The sequence below is a fragment of the Chanodichthys erythropterus genome, chromosome 10, assembly GCF_024489055.1.
Source record: "Chanodichthys erythropterus isolate Z2021 chromosome 10, ASM2448905v1, whole genome shotgun sequence".
Classification (NCBI taxonomy): domain Eukaryota; kingdom Metazoa; phylum Chordata; class Actinopteri; order Cypriniformes; family Xenocyprididae; genus Chanodichthys; species Chanodichthys erythropterus.
The window spans coordinates 20,886,485-20,909,061 of NC_090230.1; the positions used below are offsets into that span (position 1 = coordinate 20,886,485).

The 22,577-nt window shown below is 35.3% G+C and overlaps 1 protein-coding gene across 2 annotated transcripts in view; it reads right to left on the minus strand.

Annotated features, from left to right (window-relative positions):
- Nucleotides 1-3,090: 3,090 nt before the first annotated feature.
- si:ch73-286h23.3 (protein NLRC5) overlaps nt 3,091-22,577 on the minus strand; it is a 41,665-nt gene continuing 22,178 nt past the window's right edge. The window contains exons 13-35 of one of the 2 annotated variants that reach the window (XM_067396518.1): nt 22,312-22,485; nt 21,992-22,162; nt 20,092-20,265; nt 17,257-17,427; nt 16,128-16,298; nt 15,177-15,350; nt 14,848-15,018; nt 14,530-14,700; nt 14,122-14,295; nt 13,785-13,955; nt 13,482-13,652; nt 11,278-11,451; nt 10,963-11,133; nt 10,647-10,817; nt 10,245-10,418; nt 9,462-9,632; nt 8,580-8,753; nt 7,441-7,614; nt 7,169-7,342; nt 6,902-7,075; nt 6,344-6,517; nt 6,092-6,250; nt 3,091-5,481 (exon numbers count right to left, since the gene is read on the minus strand). In XM_067396518.1, the coding sequence (XP_067252619.1) occupies nt 5,403-5,481; nt 6,092-6,250; nt 6,344-6,517; nt 6,902-7,075; nt 7,169-7,342; nt 7,441-7,614; nt 8,580-8,753; nt 9,462-9,632; nt 10,245-10,418; nt 10,647-10,817; nt 10,963-11,133; nt 11,278-11,451; nt 13,482-13,652; nt 13,785-13,955; nt 14,122-14,295; nt 14,530-14,700; nt 14,848-15,018; nt 15,177-15,350; nt 16,128-16,298; nt 17,257-17,427; nt 20,092-20,265; nt 21,992-22,162; nt 22,312-22,485 (3,862 nt within the window). In that variant the 3' untranslated portion in view covers nt 3,091-5,402. Of the gene's footprint in view, nt 5,482-6,091; nt 6,251-6,343; nt 6,518-6,901; nt 7,076-7,168; nt 7,343-7,440; nt 7,615-8,579; nt 8,754-9,461; nt 9,633-10,244; nt 10,449-10,646; nt 10,818-10,962; nt 11,134-11,277; nt 11,452-13,481; nt 13,653-13,784; nt 13,956-14,121; nt 14,296-14,529; nt 14,701-14,847; nt 15,019-15,176; nt 15,351-16,127; nt 16,299-17,256; nt 17,428-20,091; nt 20,266-21,991; nt 22,163-22,311; nt 22,486-22,577 lie in introns of both variants that reach the window. The other variant, XM_067396517.1, reaches the window with a different exon arrangement.

Genomic DNA, 22,577 nt, shown 5'->3' on the forward strand with positions numbered 1-22,577 from the left:
CTCGTGTCCCACATCCCTCTCAAAGCGCAAAGCGGCTATCAAAGTAATAACGGGACTTTGGCTATATATGACGCGTCTTTGTGTGGAAATAAAAAACGAATGCTCTTTGAAATAATAAAGTTAAATATTATTTAAGTTACAGTTATTTACTGATATTTATTTAATAGTTTTACAGGCTGTAGTGTGTTGTTTCACTGACAGAATAGCTAAAATAAACACGCACGTCTGTTACCCCTGTTGAAAAAACGAGCATATGCTGGTAAAGTAGGTTTTGAAGCTGGTATGCTGGTTTGAGCTGGTCCAGGACCAGGACTAGTATGGACCAGCAGGACCAGTTTAGGACCAGCATTTGACCAGCATTCAGCTTCAAAACCTACCTTACCAGCATATGCTGGTTTTTTTCAACAGTACACAATGGATTTTTGAGCATTTAATTCATTCATTTATTTATTTATTTATTTATTTATTTTATATTTCAAAATGTATTTCATTGAGGTAGCCTATATATACACACACAAACACACACACTCCAAATCATGTTTAATGTTTTTAAAATAGGCTATATAAAATAGTAAAATAGTTCCAATAGATTTTACTGTGGTACCGAAATTGGTACCGAGAACCGTAACATTTTTATGGTATCGGTACCGACTACTGGAATTTTGGTATCGTGACAACACTATGGGGCACTATAATTTCATTGTTTGTGCAATGACAATAAAGCTTCTATTCTATTCTATTCTATACTTCATAACTTTATGAAATTTGCGTATAATCATTTATCAAATTCTAACATAACTGAGTGATTCTAAAAAGAAAGAAATTATGTTAAATATTGAAACTGCCAGTAGGCGGCAGCGATTCGCTTTTTGATTGAGTGAGTCACTTAAAGGTGCCCTAGAATTAAAAATTGAATTTATATTGGCATAGTTAAATAACAAGAGTTCAGTACATGAAAATGACATACAGTGAGTCTCAAACTCTATTGTTTCCTCCTTCTTATATAAATCTCATTTGTTTAAAAGACCTCAGAAGAACAGGCAAATCTCAACATAACACCGACTGTTACGTAACAGTCGGGATCATTAATATGTACGACCCCAATATTTGCATATGCCAGCTCATGATCAAGGCATTACACAAGGGCAGCCAGTATTAACGTCTGGATCTGTGCACAGCTGAATCATCAGACTAGGTAAGCAATTAAGGACAACAGTGAAAAATGGCAGATGGAGCAATAATTACTGACATGATCCATGATATCATGATATTTTTAGTGACATTTGTAAACTGTCTTTCTAAATGTTTCGTTAGCATGTTGCTAATGTACTGTTAAATGTGGTTAAAGTTACGATTGTTTCTTACTGTTTTCACGGAGACAAGAGCCGTCGTAATTTTCATTATTAAACACTTGCAGTCTGTATAATTCATAAGCAACTTCATTCTTTATAAATCTCTCCAACAGTGTAGCATTAGCCGTTAGCCACGGAGCATAGCCTCAAACTCATTCAGAATCAAATGTAAACATCCAAATAAATACAATACTCACATAATCTGATGTATGCATGCAGCATGCATGACGAACACTTTGTAAAGATACATTTTGAGGGTTATATTAGCTGTGTAAACTTTGTTTATGCACTGTTTAAGGCAAGCGCGAGCTCCGGGGGCAGAGAGTGTGCGATTTAAAGGGGCCGCAACCTGAATCGCCGCATTTCTAATTATGCCCAAAAATAGGCAGTTCAAAAAATTAATTAAAAAAATCTATGGGGTATTTTGAGCTGAAACTTCACAGACATATTCAGGGGACACCTTAGACTTATATTACATCTTGTAAAAAACATTCGATGGCACCTTTAAATCATTCGTTCAGTCAATTCATTCAAAAGTCAGATTAATTTAGGAAGAAAACAAACACCGATGTGAATACTTTTGTCATTGATATATATAGACACTATTGAAAAATGAACTAACAAGATGGCTGTTTTGGTAACTGGTTATATAGTACACTGGTATGTGTTTTTAAAATCGGCTCAAAATATCAAACATTGTTTGATATCCTCCGATCGGATGGAATCAAAATCTGAAGCAAAAAATCTGAGTCTCTGACCATCATATACTACATCTGACATGTGATCAGTTATGCTTTAGAACACTCACAGTTTATTTAAATATTATAACTATTAAATGGTTGAATGAAAGTATACCTTGTATGGTATGAATTTAATCCTCTATTCCTAATTCAGAGCACGGCTTAAATGAAATCTGTGTAAAATATATCATATTCTGTTTAGAAAAAAATAGACCCTGAGATAACACTTATTATCAGAAAAGCCACCTTTGAAACAAGAAAATAAATAGACATGATAAATTTTCGATTTTTCCATCATATGGGCAGTATGCAAAATGCTATAGTTCACCCAAGAGTAATTTATACCTTAAATTAATACATTATTAGCTAACTGTAAAAAACATTCTTCTGAAAAACATTACTTGGACACATTCACCTTTGATAAGTGATCACTCTAAATTGTAATGTAGAAACATGCATTTTCAGTTAAGCTGCTTTGAAATGATACAGTATGTATTGTAAAAAGCAGTATACAAATAAATGTGAATTGAAATGAAACATTCTACATGCTAACTGAATAAAATTAATGTTGGGTAAAAATATCCAGAATATGAACTAAAAAAATATGAAAAAAAAAAAAAAAAATGATAGAACTGCACTGTCTCTGTGTTTTGCTTTTAAAACTGGTTATCAAATTTCAATTTTAAAACTATCCATTCATGAAAAAATGAAGAACACATGTGAGGCTTCTCCTTTAAATAAATGTTCAAACAGTCCTTCAAGGATGATGTTGAAAAACATGATTTTCCACATCACAGCTAAACTGTCTTTCTCCAGAGCGAGAATGCAGATGTAATTTAAGAGTGTTTGCATGTGAGAAGCTCTTCCCACACTGATCACATGTGTGTGTCTTCTCTCCTGAAGGACTGGATTGCAGATAACTGTAAGGAATTTACAGTTTAAGATTCAAGGACCAGATATGATGAATGAAGACTAGGAGTCAAGAGAGGATTCATCTTTATTCTCTATTGAAGATGAAAAGTAAATGTTTTAACAAAGAATTGGTTATGCAGGAGACAGGCCTGAGTAACACCAGTGACCTTGGCTGCCATAGTTAGCTTGAAGAGTAGATATACAGTTGCAAGAAAAAGTATGTGAACCACTTGCAGAAAATGTGAAAAACACATGTGAAAAACACAACACTTTGTCTTTTTTATTTAGTACTGTCCTGAATACGATATTTTACAAAAAGAGGTTTATATATATAATCCATGTTATTATATATATATGTTGTTCAACATTCACTGTACTTTAAAACATTACATTTTTACTTGTTCAAGACAAACTGTGTATCATCAACAGTAAGCCGTGTGCATGTTTTAGTAAATCGAGGGAACAAATTAGTGCGCACATTTTTATTAATATTTCTTCTGCCCCATTTAACATATAACATTCATCTATATAGGAATATAGAAAAAAAAAAGAAGAAGAAGAAATGCCACAGCTCTAAGAAACCTCTGTAAATAATGGTAAGAATAAAAAGCATAAATACATAAATATACAAATTTGAATATTCAATATAGGCTAAAAATCTTTATGAATCTAAATATGTTAGTTTGCTTTTCTAATAGCTACATTCACAGCAATAAAGAATGTGTATTTGCATTCTCTCTTTTACTTTCTCTCTCTTTCAGAAAAAAAAAATCATACTGTGGTGGCAATTAAAATGACTCTCACTGCATAAGAGGCAAATTGGTTCAATTGACTTGGAAAAAGTTTTATTTCTTGAAAGAAAGTTCAGAAAACCATACAGAGACACAGGCTGCTGCAGAGTGTGTGACAAATAAGGTTTCCTCCTTGTTTTATATCTCTCCTTAGCCTCTAAGGTTACATTTCTTAGCAGCTGTGGCTTTTCTCACATAGTCAGCTAGTCAAAAATGTTCTCCATACCTTATCAAGTTATTTCTATTTCTTACGTCAAAACAGTTCCACATGAAGCAGTTTCATGTGAAACAAGCATCACATGTTTCATTAACACAATGTTTTATAAGCATATGAGTAAATGCACACAAAGTTTAAGAAAAATATTTTTTTTTCTTCCACAATACAATGATATTTAACATCAAACAGAAGTCAAAAATGAAATGGAAGAGACAGGGAATAGGCTACTTAAATATATATATACAGGACTGTTTTAAGCATCTACATTATATTCCATAAAGAGGATCTAAATCTCCCCATCCAATTAGTTTTTCATTCCACCATCTCTTTGTCTGGCTGATGGTCATAAACAAACTTCTCATGGTGTGGTGAACTTGAGAAACTGCAGATACATTTTAAATTATGTTAGCAGAGTGATGCAGTTTGAGGTGCAGCATTGTATCCTGTATCAATAAAACGTATATGAGATTTGATATCCTTATGCTAATGTGTTTATGATTATCATGTCAAGAACTTCAGTGGTGCACAAATACATGACACATGATTCAGTCCTTAGTTCAAACTTGTATTGAAGCTGTCAAATCAATATCAAGTACAACTGAACTGAGATCAAATTTTCATGTGATCAAATTTCTCTTATGCTCACAAAAAAAAAATTGCTTTAAATTTAACTACATGATTTTGATACATTATGTACAAAACACACAAGTGTAGAATGAGAGTAAAACAGTTTGAGTCAAAGACAAATAAGGATGTATGATAAAAGCAGAAATCATTTAAAAAACTAGTTTTAAAGAGCTGTTGACTGGGACATGGGTTTAAATAATGCAAAAAAATATATAAAATGCAATTTGGTACAAATTATGGTTTAAAGTTTATATTTAAAATATGCATATGTTAATGTACATTTATATCTGAGTGTTAAATCAAAATTATGATTATCATGATATATCATTATGATTGAAGGCTTTATACTGAAACCCAGAATCCTCTCTACTCTAAATCTCTTCCCTTCACTGCTGAACCTCTTATAACTTGTATGCATTTATACAAAAATATAAATAACTATAAAATAAAAATAACTGCGGTTTTGTGCAAATGAATGCATGTAAGAAAAATACAAAAATCCCCATTCTGACACAGTGCTGTTCTTAAAGTGTTAAAACTGTTATAAACACTGATTAGAATTTGTTTGTGTATGTGTGTGTGTGTGTGCAGATATTCTCCATTTAGAACATTTAGAGTTCATTTTTAAATATTTAATGAACATTTTAGATTCTGGTTACAGATCTCATATCATCACACAAATTCATTTATCCTTAAAGATAAAGTACTATAGTGAAGCTCTTATCCTCATCTGATAATTTGGTCTTGTACATTTCACAGGTTCCTAAAATTTAAACAAGGATGTAAACAGTCCACCAGGTTGCTTTGAAGCAGCTCCCAATGCAGTCAATTCACCGTCTAATCTATAAAGAGGAATTAGAGGAGAAAATAATCAGTGTTGTCTGTAAAGAATTGCAAATTAGTTACTATATTTCAATTCTAAAAGTAAAATGAAGTGTAACACATTAAACAAAGATGGAATTAGTTAGTAATAGTTACTAGCTTCATTTTGCACACGTATTTCTGAAACAGTATTCGGGTTTTAAATATAATCAATTTAAAACATGAATTAGGTTTCCATGCTTGTGTGACTGCAGAAGAGCCTGTGACTCCTACTGAGTAAATGACAGTACAGGAGAAACACATGATGCTGATGACCTTACGGTTTATGTGATTGATGACAAGGAGCAAATACAAATGTTTTTCTTAATCAAAATAAAAACATTTTAATAAAGTTAAAAGTAATTTGCCCTCTAGTTTAAACACTGTTTGTGTTGGTGTTAGTAAATAACTGAAAGTAAAGTAGGCTAAGTATAAAGTAATGTGATGTGTTGCTCATCGAGGAAAAATTAAAGGTTTTGAACATTGTTTTGACACAAACTCTTGCAATAAAGCTATCCATATACATACATTTGTGGATGTATAAAAGGTAAATGAAGCTCTCTTTAATACCACAAAGATAAATTTACTCACTTCAGTATACAGTTTGAGTCTGTTATCACATCTCTGAGCTTCTTTGAGTCTCCGATAGTATTGTTTTTCAGATCAAGCTCTTTTAAAAACTGCAGTGCTTTTGTTTTTGCCAAAGACTTAGTTAAAGAAGAAACGTCTGTAATGCCGCAGTTATTTAGACTAGAAAGAGTCAAACAAAAAGACAGAATCACAAAAATCATAATGCATAATTGTAATATAAAATGTGTTTTTAAGAATTATGATGTTTCTCACCTCAATCTCTCCAGTTTACAGTGTGAATCCTTCAGTACATCACATAAGAGATTCACTGCTGTGTTTCTTATTTGATTCCCACTGAGGTCCAGCTCTCTCAGGTGTGATGGGTTTGATTTCAGAGCTGAAGTCAGGATGCGAAACTGTTTCTCTGTAATACTGCATTCATACAGACTGAAGACAGAAAGAGAAAAGACATTGACTCAGATGCATGCTAAGCTCATGAGTTAAATGCATCATGTTACAATATTATTTAGACTTGTCACTTCTGTCTTGTTTTACCTCAAATGTGTCAGATTTCAGCATATGAAACTATTTTCAGCCACCAAGTTTCAAATGCCTCAGAGTTTAATATTCTTTATACTGATACACATACATACTGAACAATCCGTAGCCAATAGATAATTAGCTAACAAGAGTTTTGAATCCTTCTTTAAATGAGGAAATGCCAGAAGATGCAGCACTATAAATGATGTGACTTGAGTGTTTTGTCTTAAAATAAACTAAATAGTAAACTTTAATCACACATTAACTGCTATACAGTATAATGTTACTAACTGTAGTTTTTCCAGTTTGCATTGTGGGTTCATCAGTAGGTCACTGAGGTTTTTAGCTCCAGAGTCTCCCAGTTCATTCAAACTCAGGTCCAGCTCTCTCAGGTGTGAAGGGTTTGATTTCAGAGCTGAAGTCACAGCAGAGCAACCTTCATCTGTCATATCACAGTATCTTAACCTACATTGAGAGAAATGAGAACAATCATCTGGTTCATTCTGATTCATTTAAATAACCAAACACTTTTTATGCTTGTATGTGAATGTTGCTGACCTCAATCCCTCCAGTTTACAATGTGAATCCTTCAGTATGTCACATAAGTGATTCACTCCTGTGTTTTTTAGTTCATTCTTATTGAGATCCAGTTCTCTCAGGTGTGATGGGTTTGATTTGAGAGCTGAAGTCAGACTTAGACACTGAGCCTCTGTAATACTGCATTCATACAGACTGAAAACAAAAAGAGAAAAGACAATAGTTCAGATCATTTTAATTTCAAGTATGAGTAAATATACACTATAAGTACTGTACAGTATAATAATACTAACTGTAGTTTTTCCAGTTTGCATTGAGGATTCATCAGTAGATCACAGAGGTTTTTCACTCCAGAGTCTCCTAGTTTATTCCCGCTCAGGTCCAGCTCTCTCAGGTGTGAAGGGTTTGATTTCAGAGCTGATGTCACAGCAGAACAACCTTCATCTGTCATATCACAGCAGCTTAATCTAAAAGGAAAGAGCAAGAGAGGATTACAAAGAGAGCATAAAATAAGAAAACTTATTTAGTAAATTCACAAAACAGAAAAACAAATAAACAGTTCATTTATTACATATTTGACACTTCTATTTTTACTGTGTAGGTGTTCAAACCAGTTTCCAGAAATAAAGGAATACAGTTGTACTGATCTCTGATATCACAAATCATGAAGATCTGTCGGACATGCTTTACAGGGCGGTAACCGGAGCCGTTTGGGGGTGGGGTCACATTACTATACCTTATTTTAATTTATTAATACAATGCCTGTTTTCTCTCAAATAACCAGAGCAAGTACTATAAAAAAGTATCGGTGCTCGTATTCGGTCCTTAAAAATGGTATCGGTGCATCCCTAAAATTAATGATTTCACAAGTTCACACTTACAAATAAGTCAGGTCAATAAATTGGTAAACGTATTTGGCGTGCTGTCCAGGGAGAGGGCTCCGAGCTTGGTAATCGGCCCGAACACAGAGAACCCCCCCTTTAGATTATATGAAGTAACCCAGAGAGTGTGAGGAGACGGGGTGGTGGAGGGATTCTGGAAACTGTCGAGGATCCTTGGGTGAGTTTTGACTGTGATTATATACAGGCCTGATCTCATGCCCATTGGGTAGATACATTGATTACAGATTGTTGACAGCTGGTTGAGATGACATAATCATTAAGATGACGTAATGATTGGGTAGCTTATTTGACTTGTTCCTCCTGAACTACGTTAATAAAACATAATTTATTATGTTTTTTTAAGGACAAAAGCAAGAAAACAAATTATCTAAAATGTACACAGACTGAATAGAGCGATCATCATCTTGATTCCACCAGATCGCAAAATACTACTGTGAATTATTTACAAATGTTATGCAAACTCAAATTCCTCATGAAATATTGATAGTGATTTTAAATCATTTTGATTCTTGTATGTAAATGTTACTGACCTCAATCTCTCCAGTTTACAGAGTAAATCCTTTAGTGTGTCACATAAGTGTTTCACTCCAGTGTTTCTTATTTTATTCATACTAAGGTCCAACTCTTGCAGGTGCGATTGGTTTGATTTCAGAGCTGAAGTCAGGATGAGACACTGTTTCTCTGTAATACTGCAATTCCACAGACTGAAGCCAGAAAGAGAAAGAAAATAGGTCAGATCTATGATGACAATTTATGGTTTTGGAGAATTTGTTTGTCATGTCTGACAGTAATCTGTCATTTTAAATTCACATTTACAATGTTGTACAACAACTTAAATTACCACTACAAGTAGATTACAAATACCACTAAGATATGATAAAATAATGTGAAAATATTGCCTACTTCCCATGTGTTCACATTATCTTGTCCAACCCCTGTATTTGCACTTAAATTTATTTAACAGTAAAGATCACAACAATTTATTAAGTAATGTATTTTACCAGGTGAAAGTTAATTAGGTGAAAGTTAATTAGCTAGGAAAAACATCTGTGTGTTCACAGTGCAATTGTTTTTACTCTATCATTTAACTGAGGAGTTTTTTAAAGCTCTGGAAGTAAACCATTATTCTGTCTCTATAGTCATTGAAATAATTATTGAGTCAGGAACAAACTGTCTTAGTCGTCTGTTTAAAGCTTGGAGACACACTTTTTAATTGGCTGTTTTATTTTTACTTCCATGCACCTTTTTGATTTTGTGAAGTTGCACCAGAACAACCATACAACACCTCTGTTTCATTTTAATACTTCACTTTATTTTGGCTTTGTTTGATACTGAGAAAAAAGTGCTCAAACTCAAATGAGAACTACTGTATCATTACTAGTAGTCATTGTGAAATGATGCATGATACTCACTTGAGTGTGTTGAGTTTACAGTGATTATCCTGCAGCAGAGCAGCAACCTGATTTACTCGTGTGTCTCCTAGTTCATGTAAACTCAGATTCAACTCTCTCAGGAGTAACGGGTTTTTACCCACAACTCTATTCACATACTGACAGGCTTCATCTGCAGCAGGACTCAAAAATCTGCAAAACAGAATTTAAAGCAGGATTCAGTTCAATGTGCATTGCATTACAAGACAAGTTGAGATTATCAAACATTGTTTGTAATGAAAAACTTAGACGTTTCCCAGGAAATGATGGTAGGGTGAGACTACTTAAACTTCTTGTTAGTGATGCAACACTAGATGCACAATTAAGTCAGTCTACCTAGAAAGACCAATACAAAACACAGTGATTTTTGAACTTTATGATCATAAGCCATTCAATCAAGAAACTTCAAGATGCAAACACCTCTCTTTACCCACAAGCACGCAAGTGTTCTATGGCAGGGGTTCCCAACCACATTCCTGTAGGCCCCCCAACACAACATTTTGTATGTCTCATTAGTAGAGACTCCAAGACCTGAAATGGGTGTGCCAGGCAAAGGAGACATGCAAAATGTGCAGTGTTGGGGGGTCTCCAGGAACGTGGTTGGAACTACTGTTCTATGGTGTTAGAGTACAATGTTATTGAACAGTGTATGTCGAGTGCATTAAACATCTGTGAAATACCTCAGCCTTCACATTGTGACTTAGGGCAGAATAAAATAAATTACCTGCATATTATTTATTTTGTATTATTTAAATCATGTCCCACCTCAGTGTCTTCAGTTGACAGTTTGGATCCTGTAGTACATCACTGAGCTCCTTCACTCCTGATTGTCCAGGATCATTTCCTGTAAGATCCAGCTCTATCAGGTGTGAAGGGTTTGATCTCAGAGCTGAAGCCAGAGCTCTATAACCTTCTTCAGTAATACTGCAGTTTGGAAGTCTACAGAAAAGAAGTTTGAAATAACCAAATCTATTATAAAATTAATATCAGAGAACATATATTGTAAAACCTCAAATACCCTTCATTTATTCTCTCTTCTGGTCAAAGAAGGTCTGGTCTGGTAATAGAAGCATGTCTTTTCATTTTCCTCAGTTTACTACAGTCATCTTAACTTTGAACAAAAGAGATCAATATTATTAAAACCAAACAATGGTTCATTAAACTCACCTGAGTTTCTCCAGTGTGCAGTTTGTATTTTCTAATCCATTCTGAAGTTTCTTCACTCCTGAATCCTGCAGATTATTGTTGCCCATGTCAAGCTCTTTCAGACTGGGGTTTGATCTCAGGACTGTAGCGAGAACTGAACAGCTTTTCTCTGTTAGATTACAATTACGCAGCCTAAAATGATAAATATGAGAGAGAATTTACAAACACAAAGTTCTTGATGTCAATATTAAGTGATTACTGAGGATTAATGTGTTTTGGTCACTTTAATTATTTAAGATACTTTAAATGGCCAATAAAAAATTAACAAAATCCTCACGTCAGTGTGTTGGGATTACAGTGTTTATCCTGTAGTAGAGCAGCGAGCTGATTCACTCCTGTGTCTCCTAGTTCACATTCACTGAGATTCAGCTCTCTCAGTAGTATCGGGTTTTCACCCACAATTCCTCTCACATACTGACAGGCTTGATCTGCATCAGGACCCAACAACCTGGAGAGATAATAAGTACTTTGACATTACCTGCCATTTAATTTCAAAAGCTTGTCAAAGTTTTTGGCAGGTTAATAATATTTCAGCTAAAACTGTTTTAAAACTATTGCACTTTTAAAACTATTACACTCTAAGAAAACTTACCTTAGTGTCTTCAGTTGACAGAATGGATCCTGTAGTAAATCAATGAGCTGCTTCACCCCTGATTGTCCAGGATCATTTCCTGTGAGATCCAGCTCTATCAGGTGTGAAGGGTTTGATATCAGAGCTGAAGCCAGAGCCTTATACCCTTCTTCAGTAATTTTGCAGTTTGAAATTCTACAGAAAACAGGATTGAAATAATGAAATACCTTGTAAAATTTGTATTAGAGAATGCGTTTTATATCATAAAATCTCAAATACACTTAATTTATTTCATCTTCTGATCATAAAAGGACTAGCCTGGTGACAGAAGCATGCACAGTACATTCCCCAGTGTTAAATTAACACCGCTTTGTGTTCAAATGGGAATGACTAATGGTTCCCAAACCTGTCCTGGAGGACCCCCAGCCCTGCACATTTTTTATGTCTCCCTATTTCTGACACACCCATTTCAGGTCTTTCTGTCTCTACTAATGAGCACATGAGTTGAATCAGGTGTGATAGATAAGGGAGACATACAAAATGTGCAGGGCTGGGGGTCCTCCAGGACAGGTCTGGGAACCACTGCACTAGTGGTTCCCATTTGAACACTAAGCGGTGTTAATTAAAAGTAACACTGAAGCAGTGTTAAAGTTAATTAGATACTTAAGTGGTTAATTAAGTGATGATTGCTTGATTATTGAAGACACCTGATGATAACAAGCAGAATCACTGAAGGAAAGAGAAACACAAGAACTACAACTGACATCCAGCCACAGCCTTAGATGAAATCAACTGAAAATACATTAAATTTCTCTTATTATAAACAGACTGACTTTATTCGTCTACAGTTCCTTTTGTGAATTAACAGGTTTAGATGTTAAAGTTTATCGAAAATGTTTGATTGCCATTATGGTGATTAGTGTTTCCTTCAGTTGGTCAACTTGGGCAAGTTTGTGGTCTTTGTAACAGTGTTTATGTAAACATAAATTGTTACTAGGGAGATCATAAACAAGAGCAATCAGATGATATGGTTTATACCATCAAAAAGAAAACTGTCTAGTTTCATAATTGACTGAAATCTGTTATTTATTGTTAAGTTACTTGCACCAACAGAACCTTCAAGTTACAGAGCAGAAATAGTGAATTTTTAAACACATTGTGGGGAAAAAAAGATTAGACACACCCACAGACATCAAGAATCAGAATATGTTTCTCATCAATGGTGATATATTTCATGCCGCAATGTATCTTATACTATGGTGGCCAACATGCATCGCAGCATGAAGTATGTCACCATTATTGAGATCCAGATGCTGATTCTTAATGTCAGTATTGTCTTAAATAAAAAAGACAAAAAGAAATACAAATTGAAAACAAAAAATGTAAGAAATGGTGAATGTTAGACATCACCACAGACATCAAGAATCAGCATTTGTTTCTCATCAGTGCTGTGAGCCATCATAGTATAAAACTCATGACTACCAGCATAAAGCATGTCACCACTGATGAGAAACATGCTGGTTCTTGATGTCTGTGGGTGTGTCTAATTTTGTTTCCCTACAATGTGTTTAAAAATCAAAATTTCTGATCTGTGGCATCAAGGTACTGTTGGGTAAATAACTTAATAATAAACAAACACTTTCAGACAGTGATGGGACTAGACAATCAGTTTTCTTCTGATATCACCTAATTGCTCTTGTTTATGGTCTGCTTCGTTACAAATTGTTTCCATAAACACTGTTACACAAAACCACAAACTCATAAACAGTCAAGAGTCAAACTAGCCAACTAAATGAAACATTGATCACCAAAATGGTGACCAAACAATTCCAATAAAACATAATCATCTAAACCTTTTAATTCAGGAATGACAGAATGACAGAAATAAAGTCTGTTTGTAATAAGAGAGAATTCATGTATTTTCAGTTGATTTCATCGAAGGCTATGGCTGGTTCTTGTGTTTCTCTTTCCTTCAATGATTCTGCCAGTTATCATCAGGTGTCTTCAATAATCAAGCAATCATCACTTAATTAATCACTTAAGTATCTAATTAACTCTTAACACTGCTTCAGTGTTACTTTTAACACCCTGCTGGTGGTTCCTATATGAACAAAGAACGGTGTTAATTTAACACCAGGGAATTTACTGTGTGTCTTTTCATTTTCCTTAGTTTACTATAGTAATTTTAACTTTAATTTAGATTTAATATTATTAAAACCACTCACTTAAGTTTCTCCAGTGTGCAGTTTGTATTTTGTAAGCCATTTTGGAGCTTCTTCACTCCTGAATTCTGCAAATTATTGTTGCTCATGTCAAGCTCTTTCAGACTGGAATTTGATCTCAGGACTGTCGCGAGAGCTGAACAGCTTTCCTCTGTTAGGCCACAATCACGCAACCTAAAATGATAAATAGGAGGAGAATTTACAAACACAAATTACTTGATGCCACTATTAAGTGATTCATGAGAACGGATTTAGGTCACCTGATTTATTTAAGATATTTAAATGTGCAATAAAAACTAAACTCACATCAGTATGTTAAGTTGACAGTGTTTATCCTGCAGTAGAGCTGCGACCTGATTCACTCCTGTGTCTCCTAGTTCACATCCACTCAGATTCAGCTCTCTCAGGAGTAACGGATTTTTACTAACAATTTTTCTCACATACTGAAAGGCTTCATCTGCAGCAGGACTCAAAACCCTGGAGAAACAGGAAATACATTGATATATTTTATTTTCACAAGCTTGTGAAAGGGCTTTTGATCAGTTTAAAGCTTTTGTAACAGTCATTTTTTTGACAGTTTAATTCTATTTAATCTACAACTGGTTTAAGATTATTGAACATTATTTAATTTAAAAACACTCACCTCAGTGTCTTCAGTTGACAGTTTGGATCCTGTAGTAAATCATTGAGGTCCTTCATTCCTGATTGTCCAGGATCATTTCCTATGAGATCCAGCTCTATCAGGTGTGAAGGGTTTGATCTCAGAGCTGAAGCCAGAGCTTTATAACCTTCTTCAGTAATACCGCAATTTGAAAGTCTACAGAAAATAGGTTTGTAATAACAAAATCTATTATAAAATTAATTAGTGAACATTTATATCATAAAACCTCAAATACACTTCATTTATTCTCTCTTCTGGTCAAAGAAGGCCTGGTCTGGTGACAGAAGTGTGTCTTGTCCTTTTCCTTTTTTTTTTTTGTTTACAGTCATTTTAACTTTAAACAAAAGAGAACAATATTATTAAAACCAAACAATGTTTCATTAAACTAACATGAGTTTCTCCAGTGAGCAGTTTGTATTTTCTAATCCATCCTGGAGTCTCTTCACTCCTGAATCCTGCAGATTATTGTTACTGATGTCAAGCTCTTTCAGACTGGGGGTTGATCTCAGGACTGTAGCAAGAGCCAAACAGCTTTCCTCTGTTAGATCACAATTACTCAGCCTAAAATGATGAACATGAGAGGGAAAATTTGCAAGCACAAAGTACTTGATGCCAATATTCAGTGATGACTAAAGATTATTGTGTTTTGGTCATTTGAGTTATTTAAGATACTTTAGATGTCCAGCAAATAATGAACAAAATACTCACATCAGTGTGTTGAGTTTACAGTGTTTATCCAGCAGTAGAACAGCAAGTTTATTAAGATTTGAGTCTCCTAATTTATGTTCACTCAAATTCAGCTCTCTGAGGAGTAACAGGTTTTTACCCACAATTCCTCTTACATACTGACAGGCTTCATCTGCATCAGGACTCAAAAACCTGGAGAGAGAAAAAGTATATGGACATTCTCTGCCATATAATGACTTTTTTCACAAGCTTGTCAAATACTTTTTGGCAGTTTAATACTATTTCAGCTAAAACTGTTTTAAAACTATTGCACTTTAATTAAAAAAAAAACAAAAAAAAAAAACACTCACCTCAGTGTCTTCAGTTGACAGTTTGGATCCTGTAGTAAATCAATGAGCTGCTTCACTCCTGATTGTCCAGGATCATTTCCTTTGAGATCCAGCTCTATCAGGTGTGAAGGGTTTGATCTCAAAGCTGAAGCCAGAGCTTTATAACCTTCTTCAGTGATACTGCAGTCTGAAAGTCTACAAAGAATAAAAATAAGAATTCAAACTAACATTGTGGTTCAAATTCATTCATTACGGCACAAAATATTATACTATTACACTACTGAATACTATAAAGAAGTTTGAGGCAATAGAAACAGAATGGCGTTAAAGAAAAGAGAATTTTTAAAATTCGTTTTGGCTTGATATTTATATAGCCTGAAAAGACCTACTGTTAACTTTATAGGTTTTGTTGTGGAGTGCATAATGGAAAGTAAAATAGGGCAGTTTTGTTCATAATTTATGTTTACAAACATTATAAACAAATCAATTATTTCTGAATGTAAAATGTGTTGTATACAAGACTTATCTTTTTTCCTCTCATGAGTAGCATATTTTTAACCATGTAGCAAACATTTTAAAATATCTTGAAAATACACTTTAAATTAAAAACCATTGATAGTTTTTCCTTTCGTTTAATAGGTTTAGATTTGGACAGAATCTTGTTATAAAAGATTATTGTATTGGCTAAAACGGCAAGACTTGCTTTGTTTTTGAATCGAGAAAATGTATGTATTATTATTATCATTATAAAGTAGGCAAAAAAGGTTAAAAAATAACATTATTAACCAGTGTTTCGGAACGTTAATAATACAGAAAGAATGCAGGAACAGAAACATTAAAATACTGATTCTGCTGGAGTGAACCGATTGAATTTGTTTTGTTTTTAAGCCCTCATATTAATACTAAATATCAATATTAATATTAATATATAAGACTCTAAATCACTACAAAACAACAGTTCATTCAATTTACCTGAGTTTCTCCAGTGTGCAGTTTGTATTTTCTAATCCATTCTGGAGTTTTTTCACTCCTGAATCCTGCAGATTATTGTTGCTCATGTCAAGCTCTTTCAGACTGGAGTTTGATCTCAGGACTGTAGCGAGAGCTGAACAGCTTTCCTCTGTTAGACCACAATTAAAAAGCCTAAAATGATGAACATGAGAGAGGGAAATTATAAGCACAATGACTTGGATGCAAATATTAAAGTACTTGCACCACAAGACCTTTGTTCATCTTCGAAACACAAACTAACTGTATGTTCACACCACCGGTGGCGAGAGCGTCAAAGTGACGCTAGTCATCCATTTTCAATGAGAGCCGGCGGCGAGCTCCGGCGGCGAGCTCCGGCGAGAGCGGCGCGTCTTGGACGGTGAGAGCGTCGAGGAGAGTTGAAATCAGGTTAACTTCATGGTAATGAGCTATGACGCAGCTCGGCGGCAACCAATTAGAATGTAGAGGTCCTCGCTTGAGAGTCTTCCGATTGGTTGACGGGACTTGTCATTTACTTTGGCTCTGCTTTGACCCTCCCGTCGGCGGCGGTTTGAACAAACAGTACAGCGTTGTTGGCAGGGTGGCCAAGGCGAATGTTGACGCTCTCACCGGCGGCGGTGTGAATGCATGGTAAGATAATTTTGATGAAATCCAAGAGGTTTTAATCCCCAATAGAAAGCAACGTAATTACCGCCATTCAAAGTCCAGGAAAGTACTAAAGTCATTATTAAAATAGTCAACATGACTACAGTGGTTCAACCTTAATATTATGAAGTGACAAGAATACTTTTTGTGTGCAAAAACAAAACAAAAATAACTTTATTCAACAAATTCTCCTCTACACTGTCAAACATGTGAACAGCCTCAGCCAATACTGAGCTGGCAGACATAACACAGAAGCACTGAACTGTGTTTGCTGCATCAACAGCATTCAAGTCTGACAGGGTAGAGAAGAATTTTTTTAATAAAGTCATTATTTTTGTTTTGAGTACTTAATGACAGAAATTTCATTTTTGGGTGAACTAACCTTTAAGTTGATTACAGAGGATTAATGTGTTTTGGTTACTTAAGCTACTTTAAATGTATAACAAGAAATAAACAAAATACTCACATCAGTGTGTGAAGTTTACAGTGTTTATCATGCAGTAGAGCAGCCATCCGATTCACTTGTGTGTCTCCTAGTTCATGTTCACTCAGATTCAGCTCTCTGAGAAGTAGTGGGTTTTTACCCACAATTCCTCTCACATACTGACAGGCTTCATCAGCAGCAGGACCCAAAAACCTGGAGAAAAAGGAAATAGAACCCGAATTCCGGAAATGTTGGGACATTTTTTAAATTTGCTTAAAATGAAAAATAAAAGACTTTCAAATCACATGAGCCAATATATTATTTACAACAGAACATAGATAACATAAATGTTTAAACTGAGAAATTAAAAAAAAAAAAATTGCACAAAATGAGCTAATTTCAAATTTGATGACTGCTCCAGGTCTCAAAATGTTGGGACAGGGGCATGTTTACTATGGTGTAGCATCTCCTCTTCTTTTCAAAACAGTGTTAAGATGTCTGGGCATCGAGGTTATGAATTTCTGGAGTTTTGGTGTTAAAATTTGACCCCATTCTTGCCTGATATAGGTTTACAGCTGCTGAAGAGTTCTATGACGAAGCCATGCTGTTGTAATAGCTGCAGTATCTAGTTTTGCACTGTCCTGCTGAAATACACAAGGCCTTCCCTGAAATAGACGTCATCTGGAGGAGAGCATATGTTGCTCTAAAACCTTTATATACCTTTCAGCATTCATAGTGCCTTCCAAAACATGCAAGCTGCCCATACCATATGCACTTAGGCACCCCCATACCATCAGAGATGCAGGCTTTTGAACTTAATGCTGATAACACGCTGGAAGGTCTCCCTCCTCTTTAGCCCAGAGGACATGGCTTCCGTGATTTCCAACAAGAATGTCAAATTTGTACTCGTATGACCATAGAAAACTTTTCCACTTTGAAACAGTTCATTTAAAAATGAGCCTTGGTATACTGTTAATGTTTCAATTATCCACTTTTGTCTATGCTGATTATTTTTGAAAACCCAATAAAAAAAAAAGAAAAAAAAAAAAAAATGAGCCTTGGCATTTCTGGACCATTTTCACATATGGCTTCCTTTTTGCAAGATAGAGCTTTAGTTGGCATCAGCAGATGGCATGGTGGATTGTGTTTACCGACATAGTTTCTGGAAGTATTCCTGGGCCCATTTAGTAATGTCATTGACACAATCATGCTGGTGAGAGATGCAGTGTCGTCTGAGGGCCCGAAGACCACAGCGGTCCACAGATCCACTAAAGGTCTTCGGCCTTGTCCCTTACGCACAGAGATTTTTCTAGTTTCTCTTAATCTTTTGATGATGTTATGCACTGTAATTGATGAGATTTGCAAAGCCTTTGCAATTTGACATGGAAGAACACTGAATATTGTTCATAGTTCTGAGAGACTGCCTCTCTAAGACATCCCTTTTATAGCTAATCATGTTACAGACCTGATATCAATTAACTTAATTAATTGCTAGATGTTTTCCCCGCTGAATATTTTCAAAATGTCTTGCTTTTTCAGCCATTTGTTGCCCCCATGCCGACTTTTTTGAGACCTGTAGCAGGCATCATATTTGAAATGAGCTCATTTAGTGGATAAAAGTCTAAAATTTCTCAATTCTCTATTGTGAATAAAATATTGGCTCATGTAATTTGAAAGTCTTTTAGTTGTCATTTTATTCAAATTTAAAAACATCCCAACAAATCCGGAATTCAGGTTGTACACTCTAAAAAATGCTGGGTTAAAAACATCCCAATTTAGGTTATTTGGCAACCCAGCGCTGGGTAAATATGAACAGAACACATGCTGAGTTATTTTTATCCAGTTTGCTGGGTTTTATACATTAATCCATTTGCTGGTTTGTTTTTTTAATCAGTGCTGGGACATTCAATTTGATATTGGTTTTTAATTTTAAATAATAAAAATACACTGTAAAATCTCTACACATATAGGATGAGAACAGTTTTTGAAAAGTTACATAAAAAACAGTGTTACCTTGTGCTATCTCGTCTGTCAGGCATTTAAGTATGCATAGCATGACCAAAGCTGCAACGTTAGTGCACTAGATCAGCCCTCCTTTTTAGCTCAAGGCAACTTTGTTACATATATCACAGCGATATCGCGTTGTGTTTTAGCCCTGGTCGCACATTCATTTGATGGCAGTGAAACTTATATTGGCGCCGGCGCATTGTTCACTTTGAGTGAAGATCCGTGTATGCTGCATTTGTAAAGCTAGCCTGCATTCTAAGCAGACTGCGGCGGTCATGTAAACAAAAAAGATAAAATGTGAGACTACGACCATTTTCCTCTTTGTATAGTAATAATTTAATAGGAATACAATGTAATACAAACCTTAATTTCATTCAGGAATTTCTCCTCAGGACGTTTTCTCTCAGAACAGAAAACAAAATGACCATTAAGTTCCAGTTTTAACCGGTTTCACACAGACTACACAGCATTAGGTTACATCTACTACCCAGCGCTGGGTTGGAGTGAGAGGGCACCCCAAACTACCCAGCACCTGGGTAAAAATATGAGAAATAACCCAATAAAATTACCCAGCAGGCTGAACCCAGCATTTGGGTTAAAAAAATAACCCAGCATTTTCAGAGTGACCCAGCACATGGTTAAAATTATAAAAAATAACCCATTAAAATTACCCAGCAGACTGAACCCAGCATTTGGGTTAAAAAATAACCCAGCATTTTTTTAGTGTACATTAACATTACCTGCCATATATTTTATTTTCACAAGCTTGTGAATGGGCTGTTGATAAGTGCAGAGTGTTTATAAACATCTTTCACATTTTCAGCTAAAATTGGTTTAAGACTATTGAACATTATTTTAAAAAACACTCACCTCAGTGTCTTCAGTTGACAATTTGGATCATGTAGTAAATCACTGAGCTCCTTCACTCCTGATTCTCCAGGATTATTTCCTGTGAGATCCAGCTCTATCAGGTGTGAAGGGTTTGATCTCAAAGCTGAAGCCAGAGCTTTATAACCTTCTTCAGTGATACTGCAGTCTGAAAGTCTACAAAGAATAAAAATAAGAATTCAAACTAACATTGTGGTTCAAATTCATTCATTACTACACAAAATATTATACTATCACACTACTGAATACTTGAAGGGGTGTCTGCTGTGAGACTTTACGATGTAAACATACCCACTCTGCTGTGATTGGCTGTAATTTGCAATTGAAGTATTACATGTGGAATCCTTTTGAATAATTTTACCACATTTTTACTATGACAGTTGTCGAGATTAACAAACTCTAAAGAAATGCTTTCACCATAACTAACAATGCAAACATTAAACACTGTGAGAGATTAATAGTGTAGTGTAAGAGCGTCACTATAACAGGAGTTTTGGAAAGTTAAACTCGCGCTGCATGATCAACAGCTTCAGCCATTATAAAGAGAGCGCTCTTTGAAGTAAAAATACAAGTATTATTCAATATAAATTTAACTTTCATTACGGATTTAAAAATGAAATGCGTTATTTACAGTTTGCGGAGTCCTTGCTGACTCCAGAACAGTTGATTCCTGGTCTTTGAGCAAAAGTTTTTGTGCAAAGCCAGTATCGTATTGTGACTTGTTTTCAAAACAGTTGTTGGTAAAATGTACAGTACAAACACGCAAGTTATTAAAAATAAACTGTATAATTTTTTCTGTGACATCGGGATTATTTGGTATCTTAGGCAAAAGTTTTGTTTTTCCACAGCCAGGAACAGCACAACATCTGTGTGGCATTGCAATCTTGGTATTATCACAATTCTATCGTAAACAACTCATCGACTGAACATCAGTGGCGGGGGCAATGATGCGATGATGTAAAAGTAGGTGTTGTTATCTTGCTCCAGAGGCAGCTGTATGCAAATGATTGTGCCCTTGTGATGTTACATGCCACCTCATGTCACGATCACCATCTGCTCCTGTCAGACTACACTTCACATAATCCTCCCTGCCAGTCACATGTTCACTCCACACCATTCATCTGTTGCCACATACAGCCATGCACACACTCCTCACTGATCACCACACCCAGCTGCAGCTCATTACCTGGACTATAAAGGACTCTCATTCACACCATCTGATCGCGAAGTCTTGTTAACACTGTTACAATTCCGAGCGTTATATCCTGTTTGCCTGTCTGTTACCATTCCTGCCTGTTACCTGTTATTGACCCGTTGCTGCCTGTCCTGAACTTGCCTTGTCTGCTGTTCTGTGAATCATATCTGCCTGCCTCGATCTACTGCCTGTACCCTGACTACGACTCTGCCTGTCCCTTGCTGTTCCTGTTTGCTCCTGATTGACCCTGCCTGTATGACCACGCTCATTTTTAATAAAACGCTGCATTTGGATCCCCTGCCTGAGTCTCCCTTCGTTACACCTCTTTTCCAAACAAAGCTTTTTTTTACAACTTGATTACATAAACAATCTCTTATTGATGATGAGGACGTTTTAAGTAATGGAACTTGCAGGATGTAATAATGATACAAAAACCTCTTCTATGCCAAAAGACCAAGGAAAATTTGATTTCTTATGTCATGACCCCTTTAATTTTAGTACAGTTAACAAATATTCTTTAAGTTTTCATTTTTGTTAGAAAACCGGTAATCTTACATTTTTTTATTCTGCTTCTGGAAGTGGACAGATTCAACAATATATATCATTCCCATCATCAGCCAATGTTGCAATATTCATCTCACTGCTCATATTCTTTGTTCAGTGCCACTGATGATGAAATGTACTCACTTTAGTATCTTCAGCTCACACACAGGATTCTTCAGTCCTTCACAGATCTCTTTAACTCCTGAGTCCAGCAGACAGCTGTTGTTTAGGTTAATCTCTTTCAGGATGGTTTTGGTGGAGAGAACAGTAGCTAGAACTGAAGAGCTTTTCTCTATAAGCTCACAATTATTCATCCTAAACAATAACAGCATTATTTATTATTTACCATATATTCAACACACATCAGATCAACAGGTCTTCATATCTGCTCATACATGTGACTTTATAATTATATAGTCATTTATAATGAAGAAACAGAACATTTATAACTCATGTTCACTCACTTAATTTTCTCCAGTTTGCTATGAGAGTCCTTCAAAAGAGCAGAGAGCTTCTCCCCATCCAGGCCTCCTAATTTATCTTCACTGAGATCCAGTTCTGTCAGTAGTAATGGACTTTTACCCAAAACGTTTGTGAGATACTCACACGCTTCCTGTGCAGCAGGGCTTTTCAGAAACCTAAAGGAAGTAGATAAGATAATTCATGTTTTTACATTATTTTTTGTCACATATGCAATTTCATTCCAGTTCATGTCATTCATATTCCACAC